The sequence below is a fragment of the Canis lupus genome, chromosome 24 (genome assembly GCF_048164855.1).
Source record: "Canis lupus baileyi chromosome 24, mCanLup2.hap1, whole genome shotgun sequence".
NCBI classification, from domain to species: domain Eukaryota; kingdom Metazoa; phylum Chordata; class Mammalia; order Carnivora; family Canidae; genus Canis; species Canis lupus.
The window spans coordinates 21,906,364-21,925,533 of NC_132861.1; the positions used below are offsets into that span (position 1 = coordinate 21,906,364).

The 19,170-nt window shown below is 43.2% G+C and overlaps 1 protein-coding gene across 3 annotated transcripts in view; it reads right to left on the reverse strand.

Annotated features, from left to right (window-relative positions):
* The window catches only part of SH3RF1 (SH3 domain containing ring finger 1), a 182,955-nt gene extending 165,081 nt beyond the window's left edge, over positions 1–17,874 (reverse strand). The window contains exons 1-3 of one of the 3 annotated variants that reach the window (XM_072795942.1): positions 16,829–16,978; positions 14,836–15,323; positions 2,684–2,816 (exon numbers count right to left, since the gene is read on the reverse strand). In XM_072795942.1, the coding sequence (XP_072652043.1) occupies positions 2,684–2,686 (3 nt within the window). In that variant the 5' untranslated portion in view covers positions 2,687–2,816; positions 14,836–15,323; positions 16,829–16,978. Of the gene's footprint in view, positions 1–2,683; positions 2,817–14,835; positions 15,324–16,828; positions 17,063–17,804 lie in introns of those variants that run through there. The other 2 variants (XM_072795940.1, XM_072795939.1) reach the window with 2 other exon arrangements.
* Positions 17,875–19,170: the final 1,296 nt, after the last annotated feature.

Below are 19,170 nucleotides of genomic sequence, written 5' to 3' on the forward strand. Positions count from 1 at the left end.
TTCCTAACATGCTGCTCCTGGAGATATGCCATTCTCTTTCATCTATAATAAAATGTTCGGTGGATCTAGTGTTACTTATTTGTAGGTATCACATAGCTTAGTCTCCTGAGGGGTAATAATAACTCGAGGTATTTCCACACATTATAGTTAAATATTTGATATACTAACAATCACAGAATATCAGCCTTGCCGCTACCTGACCTAGAGAGCCTGGGGTCCTTGTCATGTTTCATATCATAGCTGACTGGCTTATAATTTGAGAATTGGAAAGAGTCACTTGGGGCTAATTTATTCTTCTAACTGCCTTTTTCCCCCCTTTCCACTTCATTCTCGAGAATTTTAATTTTATTTTGAATGAGCATGTTGCCTCTTATGGGAATTAGAATGTGGAGGTGCTATTACAAACCACATCATTACCTGTGCTTCCTACCATCCACAGGATTACCTACCATAGGAATTACTTAGTATATAGAAAATCTACATCAAAACAGAGGCCTTTATTACATGTAATGTTTGCATTCCAAAAGTAGATATGCAAGCAAAGAAATCACAAGGTGTTTGGTAAAGATCAGCTTGACTGTTGGATAACTAATTCCTATTAGATCCATTTCATTTTCCTCTATGTCAGAGCGATGGGGTGCCTGGGGGATAGGAGATAACAGATCACATATTTTAACTTTTGTGAAGGCTTCCGATTCAATTCAGCAGAACATTCTTTCTAATAAACTAGGAAAACATGATTTCCAGACCACCATGGTGGGTGTAACACAAATGTTTTGAGGGCCACCCTCAAGTGAACTATTACTCAAGATCCAGTTACAGTCAAGTTTCATGAGGGTTTACCCAGCCTTTGGGTAATACTTTCATTGCTGACTTAAATAATGGAGAACTGAATATGATTAAATGCACCAAAAATATACATGTGGTTAGGGACTCTCTCCGATGAAGATGTAATTGTGTTCAAACGGACTTCGGGATTCTGGAATGCAAAGAATCTATCAATCCCATCAAGATGTACACTGAGTTTTCAACAGTAAAGAACAGAAAAGAGATATAAAACACAAGAGTTCCTGCTTTCAGGTTATTTACAACTTGGTTCAGAGACAAAACTAAAACATAATTAACTAAAGAACGACCAAAAACCTAATGGGGGCAGAGGATACTCAAAACATATATGATAAACAGGTTATATATGTGTTTAAGATCAAGCATCCATATAATTACAAATACCTATTAAAGAGATAGCATTTTGGATTGACATTTTTCTGTTCCCATCGATAGCTGCAAATTGCTGATGCTGCCATAAGGATTACAGAAACAACAGGAGGCAATTTAATTAGAAAGGTAGTAAAAACTAACCACTCAAGTAAGAGGTAGGGGGAAAACAAATTTTATATAAAAGAAACTCTGAGGGTCTAGGCAAAGTATGAATCAGCAACAGTGAGTTATTTTTAAAGATACATAAGCATCAGGAAGTACAAACAAACGAGCAGCCAGCTCAGGAGGATCATGTGCTAGCAGCCTTCCACAGCACGATGGTCTAGTTGGGACTTTAGTACCATGCTAAGAGCTATTCTGGACCTGAACCCAACCAAGATGAGGAGAAGTTGGCCAGCATCCAAAGGAAAACGACGAAAATGATTAAAATGTCAGGAAATGAGTCCTAAGAGGACCTGTAAAGGAAATGCAGTTATTTAGGCCAGATAAAAGATGGCTGAGTGAGGAGGTCAGCCGCACAACCGCCTGCAAGGTTACAAGGAGAACGTACAAGGGAGCACTTCTTTTCCATTAAGGATGAGACTAGAGGAATGTGATTAAATTGCAAGGACAGGGATTTGTATTTGATACAAAAGAAGGAACTTCCTGGCGATGAAGCTTGCAAGTCACAGGAATAAGTTACCAACCAGTTTTTGAAATGCCCCTTTCAAGAGGCTTTTTAAAATACAGTAGATGACCATATTCATAAAATATTCACTCAGTGTCCTTTTTTACCCTTCAAACTCAGGAAGTGAATATTTTAACTATAAATAGAAGCTCCATTTAACAAAAAAAAAAAAAAAAACCAACTTGCTTCAAGTTGAAGCACAGCAAGGCTCTTGACTATTGCAGCATTTTAAAAATTCACCAGAAAGTTATCAGTTATGTAAATGCATTTATTTAGCCAAAGATAGCTCTAATCACATAAAAATAGCAATCAGTTGCTCTAGACAGGAGATATAAAACTAATGAAAACATGGAACATAATCTTGATGCTCTATGGACGCGAGGGGTAGGAAAGGGTAGGAATGGTAAACAAAAATCAGCCACAAAGGAATAAAACACACATGCATTCTATATCCAACAGTAGTAGCATTTAAGAACCTGTGTGAAGGCATAAAAATCCTTCCTGACACTAACGTTTAAAACTTAGTGCACTGAACAAAAACTGCACTACAAAAGCATATCTACTTTCCTTTACAGAAGTTTTAGAGATCTAAGTCTTTTTAGTACTAAGTCTTTAAATACAAAGATCAGTATTTAAATTATTTGAACTATTATCTTCCCCACAGCAAGAATGAAGGCAGGAAGGAAAGCAGGCAGGCAATGAAAACAGTCACAGATGGTCTAATACAATGAATTCTGCTGGCTGAGTGTCTTATAGGATGAGAGAACAGGAAGAGGTATGAGAGATAATGTTGCTCACCATCTCCTTTCACAGATGAGGCCCGAAGAACCAGTGTCACACCAGAGTTAGTGGTAGAAGCAGGACTTAAACCAGATATTTAGCATCATGTGCAGGCACTAATTGATGGACAGCTTGTGCACCTAAAGTCTGTCTGTTGAAGAGAACAAAATCTCCTGTGGCATTAACATTGGAAATGTGGATTAATTAAATAACCAGACTACACACACCCACATGCACGTGCACACACATGCATACACACACAGATAATTTTACAATGTAACTGATATAAGGTGCTAAAAGTTCTAATTTCTGGAAAGAGAAAAGATAGAAGGTACTAACATTTACTGAACGTCTAACTAGATCCTAGGCACTTAACATTCTTTATCTCATAAAATCCTCACAACCCTGGAAAGTAGATCTTCATCATTTTACAAATAAATAAATTAGGCTAATGAAGTAACATGCCCAAGAGCCACATGGATAACAAAGAATAGAGGAAGGTCTGCCTAAAGCTAAATCCCCTGCCTGTCCTACACTATGTAACATTTTTTCTCCAGCAAGAACCACAGAGCCCACAGAAAGAAGCATTCACAGGAAAAAATCAATTCTCTTGCATTTAGCCTGAAAATGTTTGAAAGAGCTTCTGTATTCTTTGGCATCTTCCCCATACTTGATGAAACTTTCTTCTATTTCCTGGGCTCACTCACACTGCTCTCAGCTAGGATGACCATATGGCCTTGTTTGTCCCAGACAGACCCAGCTTACCCCGTTGACTCTGCAAAATTATCAAAAGCATCCCTTTACACTCAAAAGTGCAGAGAATAAATTACATGGTCACTCCACTAACGACCCTCTGCACTCCCTTCATCCAGGCTTCTCTGACCCCAAAAGAAACTCAGTTACTTCCATCTCTCCCTTTCAGCATAAAGAATTCTGTCCATCGGAGCAAGTATTCTCAAGTCAGTAAGAATGGGAAAAGCAACATATTTCAATGATTTCATACCCCTTCTAAAGAGCAGAACATTTTAATATATGGACAATCTCTAATTGTCAGATTTTCCAGCAGTGTGACTACTACACGAAGGTAATATTCAGGCATGATCGAGGTAGACCATTCCACAGAAAAATGGCCCATCAAGCAAACCAGCCCTCCTTGGAGCCTGATCCCAAGTCAGGCTCCCTACACTGTCCTTGCTTCTCTATTCTACCTCACATAACCAAATTATCCAACAGTTCCTCTGAAGGTTCCTGTGGCAGACAGAAGTGTGGGCTTCTCGGGGGATATTAGAGTCTGGTGTCCATGGGTGACTCTGAGAGCCACCTTTCACCTCATCGCACCAAGATGATATGCAGACACCAAATCAGTTTGTTCATCATGTTCAATGTCAAAGCTTAATTATTTCAAAAAAATCAGGAAAGCAGAGGAACTTGGGATATCAAATAGGCCCTCATTTTACAAAAGGAAACCATGGCCTATAAAAGAGAAATCACCAGCATAGTCAGCCACACAGCCAGTAGTAAAAACCATCATTCTTATCACCATGTAGGTGATTGCCAACTTCTGCACAGCATACATTTTCATATTCCTATACTGACACTCAATACTTTTTTGATATAGGAGTGGAACTTTCTTGAAATATATAAACATTTTTAGCTGTCACATGATGGTGCCTTTCAATGAACACTCTAGACAGCTGCATCACTGTCTTTGTACAGCAAAAAGATCAGGTTTTTAATATCATCTAATGTTCTGGACTTGTTTTATAAAAATGAACAGAAGAGAGGAAAATGAAAGTGTTAATTCCAGCACATAGTATCATGTACTATGAAATAAATACTGAATGAAAATAATTAGGCCCACCAAAAATGCCAAAAATATTTAGCCTACAGACTTAAGCTCTTCAGCTGTGTTCAACTGTGGAGGAAAAAAGTAAAAACATGAAATACCAGAAATAATTCATCGAAAGTGTGCTTAAAACACAAGCTTAACAGGGGAAAAACTGAGATTTGCTAACTACATGTCACTTTGAACAGGCTGAACAAATAAAAATTTGTTTGAAATTTAATTTTTTATATATAATATTTAATCTGTGTTAAAGAACTTTTAAAATTATTTAAAAACTGAATAGTTATGTAATTAGGAGTATACACATGTTTTTAGCTCTATAGAAACTGTATCTCCTTAAAACAAATCAATGTTCAACTTTTAAACATTAGTGCTCAACCATACTTCCAAGGATATTATACAGATGCCAGAGCTGTCAGTATCCCACACTGATATTTTTACTCTACTGCTATTGTTTTACTGGGGGGAGGGGTGGCATCCCTTACACATAAATTAAAACTAGATATGGGGCACCTTGTAATAAACTTCAATTTTACTTCTGTATAATTCTTCATTGCTTAGGACTACTCACTATATCTTAAAATAATGAAAATCCACTCTTGTTTAGTCATTGCAATGTTAGAAACAATAAACATACACTGTTTCAAAAGGATTTTTTTCAAAAAAAACGGATTTTTTTCTTGCAAAAATAAGGAATTTTTTATTTTCTTGGGCTAACAGAAAAATGTTCAAACTTGCCAGTCCTTGCCTTTCTGTACTATAATTAATATAATTTAAAAATTCATTTGCACATCTTCCTACTGCTCCCTTTTATCCATGCTTCACAACTCAAATAGTCTACTACTTAACTGCTACTGTCAACCATTTGAAGTGGCACCTCCATTCCTTTCCCTGCTACCCCGGAAGAGCCCATTCACACATTTATCTTTAACATGGCTGTGTTTACAGTTACCCATATGTCACTATTCATGAAACAACTGCTACCACCATCCTCTTGACTAAGCACTGGCAGGCATATACACTGCAAAGGATTGCAGGAACAGAAGAAGGGGGATTGGGGCTCAGAATTTTTCTTTTTAAGGTTACTACTTTCAAGGTCTCGGAAATTTAAAAAAAAATTTTTTTAAATAAAGAGTTAGAGGGGATAGACCCATTCTTTCTGATAAAAGCTTTGTGCGGGTGAGAGGTCTAAATTCCACAATGAGGGAGCCTTACTAGCAAAACTGTTTCCAAGTGTAGTATTTCTATCACAAGTTCACCTCACTATTCTATGTTACTATGTAAAAGAGGCTTGCCTGACTTGACATCTGATTTGATATCCAAGTTCCTCACTACACTATGTTGCTATACATAATATTTCTATCTCAAGTATTGTCACTATACTGTACTACGTATACTATGTTGCTCTACTATTGTGAATCCTCATAAAGAATCCTGCTAGAAAGCAAATTACAAAGTCATCTGTCTTGAGCTTAAAATAAAAAAGGCTTTTCAAGTACTGTCTCAGGTTTGCTTAAACCATATCAATGCAATGGACTGGAGAGGTATGGATTCATAAACAGAGTGAGCACCTGATGGTGGTGGGGAAAAGCAAGCATTCTTCCCAGTAGAGGAGGTGAGTTAAGGAATGGAGGTGTGCAAAGAGCCAGGGACTCTTGGAATGGTGAAGTGGAGGTAGGACTACCCCTACCTTTTTGTATCTATTTTTAATCTTTTAAATCTTTTTAATCTTTCTTTTCCCAGCCCAGAGACTAATCATGACGGAAAAAGGAGCAATTTGTGAATGCAACCTGGAAAAACAATTCAAGGAAGGAAATGGAACGACACAGGAATCCTGCTCTCCTTTTTGTTCCACCATTTCTTTCATATCCCTCATCTCAGTTACTTGGAAAACACAGACCATGGTTGCATGACAGGACAATGCAAGGTGGCTAGAAGACAGAAAAGTGAACAAACTACAGAAGTTCCACACCAGCAGAGGCTGGAGCTAGGAGCCGGAGGCTGAAGCCAGAGAACTCACAGCAGAGATAGGACTTTTCAGAGAACAGGAAGAAGGGCAAGGGCTTGTGACTAAACCAAAACTAGACTATCTCATTATCCTCCTTTTCTCTGTCCAGCTAGCAACAATAGAATAATCTCCCCTTCCCTTCCTCTCTTTCAGTCATGTCCAGGAGAATTAAGGGTCGAGGGAATAGTAATCAAGTGGGGGAAATCGGGGGAGAACCTCCAGGGGTAGCCAAAGAGAATGAACATGCATCAGGTTGTTTCTCGCAGTAAGGGACCAAAATAACTGAGCTAATGTCCTCATTTTGTGTAGTTCTACATTCATTTTGTGAAATTTTATACTTCTTCTCAATTATTTGTTTCTTGTCACCCAAGTAGAAGTGATATTATATTCCCTATGAGGACTGATAATTTGTATAGTAATGATACTAACAATAATACATCCATTTATGTTGACTTTATAATTTTCTAAATGTTTGCACATCAATTCTTGCATTTATCCACTAGGCAACCTATTAAAAGGAAGAAAGGGGGTATGTACAAATAAATTGTTGAGGGAACGCACAGCTAAGGATCCTTACAAGGTGATTAGAATTCACATCACGGGGGATCCCTTGGTGGCTCAGGGGTTTAGCGCTGCCTTCGGCCCAGGGCATAATCCTGGAGGCCAGGGATGGAGTCCCACATCGGGCTCCCTGCATGGAGCCTGGTTCTCCCTCTGCCTGTGTCTCTGCCTCTCTCTCTCTCTCTGTCTCTCTCATGAATGAATAAATAATATCTTTAAAAAAAAAATAGAATTCACATCACTCAATCATTCATCCCTGCATTCATTCAATCTGTTATGGGTTGAACTGTGTCCCCTAAAATAACATATTCAAATTCTAACCCCCAATACCTTACTTAGAAATAGTCTAGCTGATGTAATCAAGTTAAGATGAGGTTATATTAGTGTAGGGGAAGTCCTAATCCAACGACTGGTGTCCTCATAAGAAGGAAATTTCGACACAGACACACAGGAAAGGAATGTGAAGACAGAGGCAGAGGTTGGAGTGATGCATCTACAAGCCAAGGACTGCCAGAACCACCAGAAGCTAGGATGAGGGGAGGAAGGATTCTCCCCTGAAAGTTTGAGAAAGAGCATGGCTCTACCAATACCTTGATTTCAGACTCTGGCCTCCAGAACTGTGAAAAAATAAACTTCTGTTGTTCTAAGTCACCCTGTTCACAGTTCTCTGCTATAGCCGCCCCAGAAAACTAACAAACATTCATTCAACAAACCTCTTTTTGAACGCATACTATGTGCCAGATACCACAAAGGGTTCTGAAAAGTGCAAGATGAACCAAACTCAGCAATTCTTGTCCTCCCATCCCCTGCATGGAGCTTAGGGACCTAAGGTTCTGCACTTCTGTGCTGAGGATACAAAACCCAGAAAAGCCAAACAGCTGGTTGATGGCAGCATTAGAAACTGAGGCCACAACCTCTTCTTCGAAACCACACTCCTCCCGTGTGCCAAGCTAAACAAGATCTGGTCTCTTGGTCTACTGTCACTGTAAAGGAGCTTCAATGTCCCTTTAAAACAACAATGCATACACCAACAGTAATGACACAAGTACCTCCACTTAAAAGCTGTCCCTGTTACAAGCAGCATGAGGACCCTGGAAGAATGTCTGTCACTTAAGTAGAGTGTGGGAAAGGAGGGAAAGAAGCTCTTGGGACCAGACGCGCTGGGGTGAAAGCCCATCTCCACCACGTTCTAGCTAGGAGACCCAGAACAAGTTATTCAGCCTCTTTCTGCCATCCTCTCCACATTCATAAAATGAGAATGATAGTACAGAACATCCTCTTAGACATCAGTGAGAGCAGATATGGAAAGCTAGGAAAGCCTTTTTTCTAAAAAGAAAAAAGAAAAAAACCTCAAATTGCAGAAGAACATATATAATGTGATCTTATTTCTATAAATGGGGGGGGGACACCTCTTCACGTAGTCACTCCTAGAGGTTAAGAATGGAGAGATTAGAAGCCTTGATTTTTCTCCATTACATCTTTTTCTACCATTAAGTTTCTTACTATGAGTGTGTATTCCTTAATTTTTTAAATAGGGAGAAAATTCCAAGTCATTTAAAAAGAACGAAGCATGATAACTCAATGAGTTGTTCATTTAAAATAGGTGCACTTCTCTGTGTATGATACCTCAGTAAAGAGGTGTGTTTTTAATGAGACAGATATATGTGCTCAAACATGAAAAGGTTTCCCAGATATATTAAATGAACTATCAAATCATCAGATACAGAGTGTGAAATTCCATTTATGTAAATATATATATATATATATATACACACATACAAACATATATGAAGATATGTGGAATGCTATGCACACTTCATAATATTATACATCTATATTGTTGAATTCTTTTACCACCAGAATATTTTTAGGAACTCATTTTGAAATTCACATTCTTTTTAACTTTTTAAATAATAATAGTACTTAACCCCAGAGGGTTGTTGCAAGATTTACATGATAATGGTCACATGATACTTTGTGTAATAAAGAAAAGAGTCCTTAGGCATTTCTTTTTTTAATTATTCATCAGTATGCAGCCAGACTCCTCTCCATCCCTGCCTTCTGTCCCATTCCCAAATCTGAGCCTTGAGCCCTAGCCATTGAGGATGACTCGGGAATAGAAGTCAAGTCAAGGACAAGATGAACATAAGGACTAAAGCAGGGGTCAGGAATGAAATGATCAATAAAAGAAGTCAATAATTTCTCCAACAAACATTGTTTGGCAAAAACAAACACAATTTTCTATTTTAACTCAGCCATTCAGAAATAGCCAAACGTCTCCATCATCCAAACCACCAAAGACATCTATTCCTGCATCAGTGTTGGACTGAGTCTTCCACTGAAGGGTAGCACACCCTGCCCTGTCCAGTCCACCCTAATCCACACTACTCCATTCTTGGACCACACACTTAATCCAGGAGCCACAATACACGAACCTCACCACAGAGACTTTTTCCATTTCTTATCCCATAGCTTGATGCTTCACTATACACTGCCTTATTTGTTGCTTCTTGTGTTTACTTCCCCATAATGTACACTCTCTTTCAACAAAAACCTGCATGAATGCCACCTCTGTTCTACAACATATCATAGCATAGAAGTGAGCCAGAAAAAAATTCTCCGCAGGTACCTGTTCACTGAATGGAGGTTATAGATGGCCAATGGGGCAATTCATAGCACTAGTTTCCCACATCCTACCTGGAGCCACATTGTAGACTCAACTTTCCCCCTATCTTCCCTCTGCCCCTCTCACTTCTCTCTCTCACTAAAAAAAAAAAAAAAAATATATATATATATATATATATACACACACACACACACACACACACACATATATATATATGTCATATTGTGGATTAGGGCCCACTCACATGACCTCATTTGACCTTAATCACCTCTTTAAAGTTGCTATTCCCCAAACACAGTCACATTCTGAGGTACTAGGGGATACAACTTCATCTTATGAATCTGGGGAATAAGGTAGAGGAGGACACAATTCAGCCTCTAATAGTCAGCAATAGGGAAAGGGAGAGAAAGCTGTGAGTGTAGCTATGGAGAAATGAATGCATACTCTACATTTGCAGAAGGAAATTTCACCCAAATCTAGAATTCCCTACCTTCCTTCTCTCTCAGTCCTCTGACACGAAATTGCCATTTCCATTCGGAGCCCTGATGATCTCAGTCCTAATGACTCATAACTGTAAGCCCAAATGCAGAGCACTTACTAGCTATATTGCTCATCTGGCCCTTAACCTCCTGTGGCCTGTGGTGGCTCTGGATGCCTTGTGCATTACTGCACTTGAGGCCTCATCTCAGGTCACTATCCCTGTCCCTTGCTTAGTCCACATTCCCCTTACATTGGTTCTTCCCAGAATCCATACCCTGTCCTACAACAGATCAAAGCCACTGGAATACTCTTCCCCCTGCTCCTTCGCCTGCCAAGTCTTCTCTCAACTAATAAAAATCATTTTATCCTTAAGATCTCAGCTCAAATGCCTCTTCATCAAGGAAGCTTCGGAAGCTTCCTCTGACCACCTCCCACACACACACTTACCTTCACACTAAACACAGGTCTTTCTCCTATCCTCTCCCCTAGCTTTCTGTCATAACACTTACCAAGTTTAATTATGTACTTGCATTGTTGTGTTATTAATGTGTGTCTCTCCCCCAAGGTTGATACATACTCCTAAGTTCATAAGTGGAATCTGTATCTCATTTATTCATCATTATCTACTGAGCAGCTACAGCAGTGCCTGGCACCCAGTACGTGCTCAATACATATTTGTTAGATAAATGAAAGAATAAACGAAGTGTGAATTAGCATAAATCAGTGGTTATGTGGATCTATTTTTGCTGAATAAACTCACTTTGAGATAGAGGCAGTGTGAAACCATTAATAATTCCTAGACAGACAGATAGGTGCAAAGGTATGAATAGATCTTGAACGAATGGAACCCCTCATAGAAAACAGAAATTTAACCATTCTACTATGTCATAATTCTGTAGAAATTACTTAAACATGTCTCCCATATGGAATTTTGCATATATTTTTTTTTTAATTTTATTTATTCATGAGAGACACAGACAGAGAGAGGCAAAGACACAGGCAGAGGGAAAAGCGAGCTCCCCATGGGGAACCCGATGTGGGACTTGATCCCAGGACCCCGGGGATCACTCCCTGAGCCAAAGGCAGACTCTAAATCACTGAGCCACTCAGGTGCCCTTATATATATTTTTATATATTATCTATCTTCTGTGGGCATTTTTAATCCATTTAAGCAAATATCTGCAATCCCCCTCACCCTGTGGCTCATTCCACTGCTCAACTTTGGCCTAAAACCAACAGGAATTCTTTACATGAGGTAGAGACCTGACGGATTCCCACAGGGACTCCAATCCAACACTTTTTCATTTTCTCCTTCATATTAGGCAGGAAACACTAAAATTCTGGGAACAAGATCTGTGTCACACATTGGAAATGTTTGTGTCTGCTGATAACACTCAATCTACCTCGGCTAAATGCATGAGGAAGCCACATGGTCACAATCTAATAGAACATAGAACATAACTAATACACTGAAGCAACATTCCACATGTTATCACTTTCAGCTTTGCGCAACATGTGGAAACAGGCTCATGTACCACTTAGTTGTGTCAGAAAATCTAAGAGAGAAGAATGCATGTTTGGGATTTATTATGGTCACTCACCTCAGGAAAGTGTCCAAAGGAGTGCATTACAACCTCCACATGCCTGAATGTTACAGATTTCTTTTTTAAAAGGAGGATTGTCTGAGATGTATTTATCTTTCAGGTACTTGGACTATTTGTACAGCTCTGGTTGTTTTGTTTTTGTTTTTATTTGTTTGTTTTTTGTTTTTTTAAAGATTTATTTATTCATGAGAGACACACAAAGAGAGAGAGGCAGAGACATAGGCAGAGAGAGAAGCAGGTTCCATGTAGGGAGCACAATGTGGGACTCGATTCTGGGGCTCTAGGATCATGCCCTGAGCCAAAGGCAGATGCTCAACCACTGAGCCACCCAGGCATCCCACTCTGGTTGTTTTGAATACTTGAAAGCAAAAGGTACCAGTAACTATCAATGAGAAATTATTTTAGAATAGAAAAAATAAAACTGCTCTTTTTATAAGTATTGCAGCATTTGTATGAACTCAAATTACTGTGTAATTTTGTTTTGTCCTCTACCATCTGTGCCTCCCCATCCCCTAAAGTAACAGACATCATCTTCTGTTTTATTTACCTCAACTATTTTATCCAAGTTATAAGGCTCAAGTTCATCAGCCTCTTGGTCAATAATTTTTCTCTTGCTAAAGAAAAAACATGATGCAAATTAGGAATTCATATAAAACAGAAAAATAACAGTAACATCATCAAAATCCCAAAATAATTTACCCAAGATAAATGGAGCTCAACTTTGAGAGTTTAGCAGTTGAGATAAATGAACATTACAGCATTACATAGTCAATTTCTATGTAAGAAAGAAAACAAATTCAAAGGCCATTAAGTTGAATGCTTAATTAAAAGCCATTTTCTTAAATTCCTTTTTATTTTACTTTTTTTTTTTTAAGATTTTATTTATTCATAGAGACACAGAGAGAGAGGCAAGAGACATAGGCAGAGGGGAGAAGCAGACTCCCTGCAGGAAGCCTATGCAGAACTCAATCCCAGGACCCCGGGATCACGACCTGAGCCAAAGCAGACACTCAACCACTGAGCCACCCAGGCGCCCCCCTTTAAATTCCTTTTTATCAGTAATCAAACATTCAATGCATTCCTCACAACAAGGAAGGCAATGTGTCAACAACTAAGATACTTCATTCATAGCCAGAAGCTACACCATCTCTAATTAACAAGGAAACAAAATCTCTCCAGAGAAGCAAATCTACTGTCTCACTAAGCTAAGCAGACCTGGGTCAGGTGTCTCAGAAATGACCAACTTGATCACTGGTTGTGAGGTTAAAATAATAATGACCATATACACTAATCAATGCACCAGTAAACTCCATAAAATAAAGGAAATCCAGGAAAAGTGCTATAAGACCAACTTCACAACACATGGGCTTCAAATATGCAAAGAATATCTCCCTATCCCAAAGTTTTCATTGCCTTTAAAAAAAAAAAAATTAAATACAAATCACAAGAAGCCTGATAGCCTAATAAATTGTTCCCTATCAATTAAAATGCTTTCCTACTTTACATCTAGTGATATAAATATTTTGTATTATTTTAAAAGATGAGCTCGAGGGATCCCTGGGTGGCGCAGCGGTTTGGCGCCTGCCTTTGGCTCAGGGCGTGATCCTGGAGACCCGGGATCGAATCCCACATCGGGCTCCTGGTGCATGGAGCCTGCTTCTCCCTCTGCCTGTGTCTCTGCCTCTCTTTCTCTCTCTGTGACTATCATAAATAAATAAAAATTTAAAAAAAAAAAAAGGGTAAAAGATGAGCTCGAGAAGGAAGGGAATTGGTATACCCTTTAATAGTCACATCTGTAAATTTATACTATCTAATGCCATCCCAATGGCTGTTCTCACACTAAATGAAAGAAGTCAGCTTTAGATGTTAACCATGAATATTTGAAAAAAAAAATTCTTATCCAAATTAACTGTTCTTTTAAAACCTATTTTATCAGTCAGGCCAACTATCAAAATCATTTCTTCCAACAAAATGAAATTGTTTTAATTATCTGATGCCCATAACTACTTTTTATTTTTATAAAAATGAGAAAAAATGTGTCTTACTGGGATGCCATCACCCACAACATAATATAGACTTATTCAGAATACCTTACCTTCTAGGAAATTTAAAATGTGGTAACTATCCAAATAGCTTCATTTAAAATCATTTCAGCCCAAACCCCAAACCCAAGAAAAATCATTTTGATGCAAACATTTCATTTCACTCCCTGTAAAACCCAACATAAAGCTAGATTCTCCTCCGTTACACATAGTCCTAAATGACATTTCGTTGCTACAGCAACGAAACTCTGCTACCTGTGGCCATGATTTGTTAAGAATTCCTCCAACCAGTAAATTCTGTGCTGTGCATTCATAAAACCAAAAGAATGACTAGAATGGCTCAATGCAACATAAAAATTAAGGTCTAATTTCCTACTTGTGATTCACCCACACACATATTTATAACATATATTACGCATATACACATATATATGTAATTATGGTTCTCCCAACTCCATGAAAAAGGGGAAAAAAATCACACCAAATTTCCATTTTAAAATGAGCATCAAAAAACTGCTTTGTTTTAGATTTCAGTGAATAACGCCTACCTGTTTCTCAAAATTTATCTTAAAAGGTACTAGGAACTATCTGGAGAGAATTTTTATTTTTAATTTTTTTTCAAGATTATTTATCTATTCATGAAAGACACACAGAGGCAGAGACACAGGCAGAGGGAGAAGCAGACTCCCTGAGGGGAACCCTATGCAAAACTCAATCCCAGGACCCTGGGATCATGAACTGAGCCAAAGGCAGACACCCAACCATGGAGCCATGAAGGTGTCCTGGAAAGAATTTTTAAAAATGAAAATTTTGTTATTTATATCCATTCTCATTCCAAAAGGGGGAAAAAAATAAACGTGAGGTATAATTTCCTATCTGCTCCATTAAGTGTGGCTTCTTTGGCAATGAACTGATTTAGAAAATATAAAGCTGGAGCATAAAAAAAAAAAAAATGTAGTTGTCACCACCTTTATTCACCAAACTGCTTCTGCAGGCTACTCACCCTCACCGGGGGACTCCAGGCTTGCACCCGTGGCTGCTGTCCTCCCTGGGAGCTCTGCAAATCTTTTGAGCTACAATTAGCCACAGTGCTGCTCTGAGCCCTTAATGCATTTGTGCAGTTCATCCCACTGCCCCCACCAGGGCCAGGTTTCCAAGGCCTCTGCTTGATGCCATCCAGAAGTCTGACCAGCAGGATGTTACTTGGAAGCTCCTCAACACCCGAGCCAACAAGAGTCCTACACTCAGGACATCTGAGTTCATTTCGGGAACCTACAATCCCCAGCAAACATCGTTTGCAAAAGGTATGCTGGCATGGCAAGACCTTTGCAGAAGCATCAAGCCGCTCTAGACAAACAGGACACTCCAGAAGATCCAACAAGGCAGATTCATCCATCTTTATCTAGTTTACTGAGAAAAAAGCTTCAGAAATGTTCATAGTTCCGTGCATCCCTTAAAGTGACTCATGTAACATCCATTTCAGACTTTGCTCTGGAGTGATGGGGGAGGAGGGGAGAGAGAAGACAAAAAAAAAAAAAAAATTAGTACTGTTATTTGGGGAGAAGGTTCACAGAGGAGCCAAGAACCAAAGAGTACACAAAAGTGCTTCCTCTGAATAGTGCAGCTTTGCTTTGGAATGTGGTTCCTGAACTCCAAAGTCAACAATTAAAAACAAAATGTGCTTTTTAAACAATTCAAAATTAATCCCTAAAGGTATCTAGGAGTTCACTGTGCAGAAACAGCTAATAGGTACTATATAGAATTCCTGCAGTAAAATGGGATTTACGAAATGCAATAAAGAACATAATTTCTTCAGCTCTCAAAGCGATACTGGCTGCCTTAATAAAGTCTCCAATACGTATGAGAAGCTGAACAGAAGCAACGGAAAGTTTCCTCTACCTGAAATTACTTTTAAACCCAACAAACCTCCCAATCTTTAAGTCACTTTAGTGTTTAAGAAACCATGCCTCGCGTGATCACTTGTGGTAAATGATCCCAATATTAAATACATATGTTTCTTCGCTGGTCTTAAAAATAGAACTGTTTCATCTTGCCCCAGCAAAACGAGCCGAAGGTTGACAATTGGAGAGGACACCACTAAAGGTCTGTCTGAGAGCAGCTGAAATATAAAAGCACCCTTCAGAGCAGTGGTTGACAAACTCTGAAACATATTTCTGAACAGCTTGTCCTAATCCCATTCAGAAAATCTGGCAAAATCATCGCCCAAAGAATTCGACAATGGAATGCTGGGCTGAAAAATGGGAGCATCCTATGAAAATGGGGCCATTCAGGAAAAAGCTCTGAAGCCAGTGCCCGCGCCGCTCGCCCCTGCCGCCAAAGCAAGTGTCAGCGGGAACGGAGGGGAGGGGAGGGGAGGGGAGGGGAGGGGAGGGATGGGGACGGGAGGGGAGGGGAGGGGAGGGGAGGGGAGGGGAGGGGAGGGGGTTCTGGTGGAGGCATCCACAGCTGCCCGCCGCCGGGTCGGGGAGCCCCGGGCGCGCCGCCTGCGCGCCGCCCGCAGGTACAGGTGCCCCAGGCCCGCGGACACACCCCAGGGCCAGGTGCCGGCGACGAGCACGGGGCCCCAGGCCGAGCGGGAGCCGGGATCTCGCTCCGCCAACAGCCCGCTCCCACCGCGCTCCGGGCCAGGCCGGGCACGAAAAGGCCCCCGAACGCCTGCTGAAGTTTTCAAGGACTCCAGCACAAATCCGCAGCCTCGAGTTGCGGAGGACAGCCGCCCAAAGTGCCGCGGGGACCTCCGTGCCGCCGCGGAGAGGACGCGGGAGTCCCCGGAGAGTCCGGGCCGGCGGGCAGCGGGAGACCGCGGGCCCGGGGCGCTTCCTGCCGGGCTCAGAGGCGGCGAGGAGCGAGGCCGCGGCCACGGGGCCGGGCGGGGGGCGGGGGCGGGGGCCGGGGGGAGGGGGGAGGGGAGAGGGGCGCCCCCACCACCCCCCCGCGGCCGCCGGCGTCTGCCCGCCCCGCGCCCCGCGCCCTACCTCGCGCCGCGGCTCCTCCTCTTTGTTCGCGGCCCCGCAGCGGCGGCGGAGACCGAGGCACCGGCGGCCCCGCCGCGCCCGCCGCTCGCAGGGTCTCTGACGCGGCGGCGGAGACGGAGACTCCTCTCCGCCGCCCCCCTCACGCGCGCACGCCGCCGCCACCTCCCACTTTCCCAGCCGGGAGGGCGGGGGGGCGGGGAGGAGGAGGAGGAGGAGGAGGAGGAGGAAGAGGCCGAGCCGCGGCGGGCGCCCGGGGCGGGAGGGGGCGGCCCCGCACCACAGCGCCTCCCCTCGGGGCGGGCGGGGCACCTCCGGGAACTGCGGGGCGGGCGCGCCCTCCTCCCCGCCCAGGCCCCCGCCCCGCCCCGCCCCGGGCCCGAGGGGGCGACCCCGCACCACTGCGCCCGCCCCGGGCAGGAGGCGCGACCCCAAACCACCGCGCCTCCCCCCGCACCCCCCCGCCGCGGGCGCGCCCTCCTCCCCGCCCGACGTCCCTGCCCCGCCCGCCCCCCACCAGGCACGGGGGCGCGACCCCGCAGCACCGCGCCCCGCCCCCTCCCCCCCCCGGCACGACGGGGGCGACCCCGCACCACCGCCCCCCCCCCGCACGACGGGGCGACCCCGCAGCACCGCGCCTCCCCACCCCGTACCCCCGCCGCAGGCGCGCCTTCCTCCCCGCCCAGGTCCCGGCCCCGCCCGCCCCGGGCACTAGGGGTGGCGGCCGGAGGGGGCGCCGCGGAAGCCGCGAGCCCGGGAAGCGGGGTCCCCGGGAGCGAGGGAGGTGGACGTTCCTGAGGGCAGCTGGCCTGGACAATGAAGCCGCGGGGAGGCGGGGCGGGGGTGGAGGGGGAGTGAAGAGGGAGACGCCACCGGGCGGGGCCCACGTCCTCCTCCTGCCCGGGGTGCCCGGGGTGCCCGGGGGTGCTCGGGGCGGGAGGGGCGCGAGGGGAGAGGGCCGGGCCGGAAGGGACCTCACCTCCAGGCGGCTGCCCGCCCGGCCCTGTGGAGACGCTTGGTGGAGCGAGCGCGGAGCGCGGTGAGCCCGAGGCCCGAGGGAGGCTCCCCTGTGTGGGAGTCACAGGGGGACAGCCCCGGGGCAGCTGTCCGTCCCGGCATCTCGCGGCCTCCCGCGGCCTCCCCGGGGCACAGACCTCGGCGGACCCTGAGACAGACCCGGAGGGCAGAGGCGAGGACAGCAGGTGTGCGGGGCTGCTGATACACCTGCCCTCCTGGGCACGGCTCAGGGTGACCCCGGGGCGGCCGCCCGTCCGGGCCGCTCACAGGCGCCTCTGGTCTCCGAGCCTGGGAGCAGCCCCAACCATCGCTGTGATCTTTGCTTCGGTTGCCCCAGGCGCACACCTGTAAACTCTGAAATGTAGTTTGGAAAAACACGTCCACAGGTTTTGAGATGTGTTTTTCAGACTCGATTCAGAGGGGAACACAAATTAAAATGTTGTCATTATCTCAACGTTGTCATAATGTGACTTGCACGTCACATTTCAACTTAGAAAAAGTTATCCCAAATATCCTTCCTCCAAGGGGGGCAGAAACTAGAAGAAAATAAGGGTTCTAGAGATATCTTGTGAGAAATCCCTGCTTGGCCAGCAAACAGGGTGACGTTCCGAAGGGGAGCCGGATTATTCTCGTCTCCACCCAGGCCACGGCTAAACTATTCAAGACCAATGAGATCACTTACCTAAGAAAAACATGATAGCAGTTCATGATTATGTAGCATTCGCTGTATGATCTAAACATTCATTAATTCGATCCTTACGCAGTCTCAGACCTCATCATGCCTTAGCTTTGTTTTAAATAGATTAATATGCTGAGAGTCCTATCGTGTGAATACCAGAAATAACAGCCCACTTCCCCTTCCATTAGAAGTGAGCAAATACACATGCATTTGAACTGAGAACGCAAGGAAAAGAATGAACATGGTGGAGAATTTTTAACAATAATCGACAAATTCTTCTGTATCTGGACTATACTGATGATAGTGGGGCTGGCTAGATACCATCACAGTCAACAAACAGGCAAATATGAGTACATGCAGTGTACAGTCTTTAAAACCGAAGTCCAGATAGGTTCATTTCACCCCCAGGTCACACAATCAGTAATGCTGAACCAAGATTCAACCTCGGGCCTATGGATTCCAAGTACCCTTTCTCACAGACCGCCTCAGGCAAAACCAAGTGTACTGTATCTGCTCCCAGGGGAAAGACGACACTGTTCATCATGTATTTACTCTGAAGAGCAAGGACAATTTTGTTTTATTTTGTTCTTATTTTGGGGTTTTTTTGTTTGTTTTTAGAGACAACAGTATAGAAGGTCATGTGTGGAAT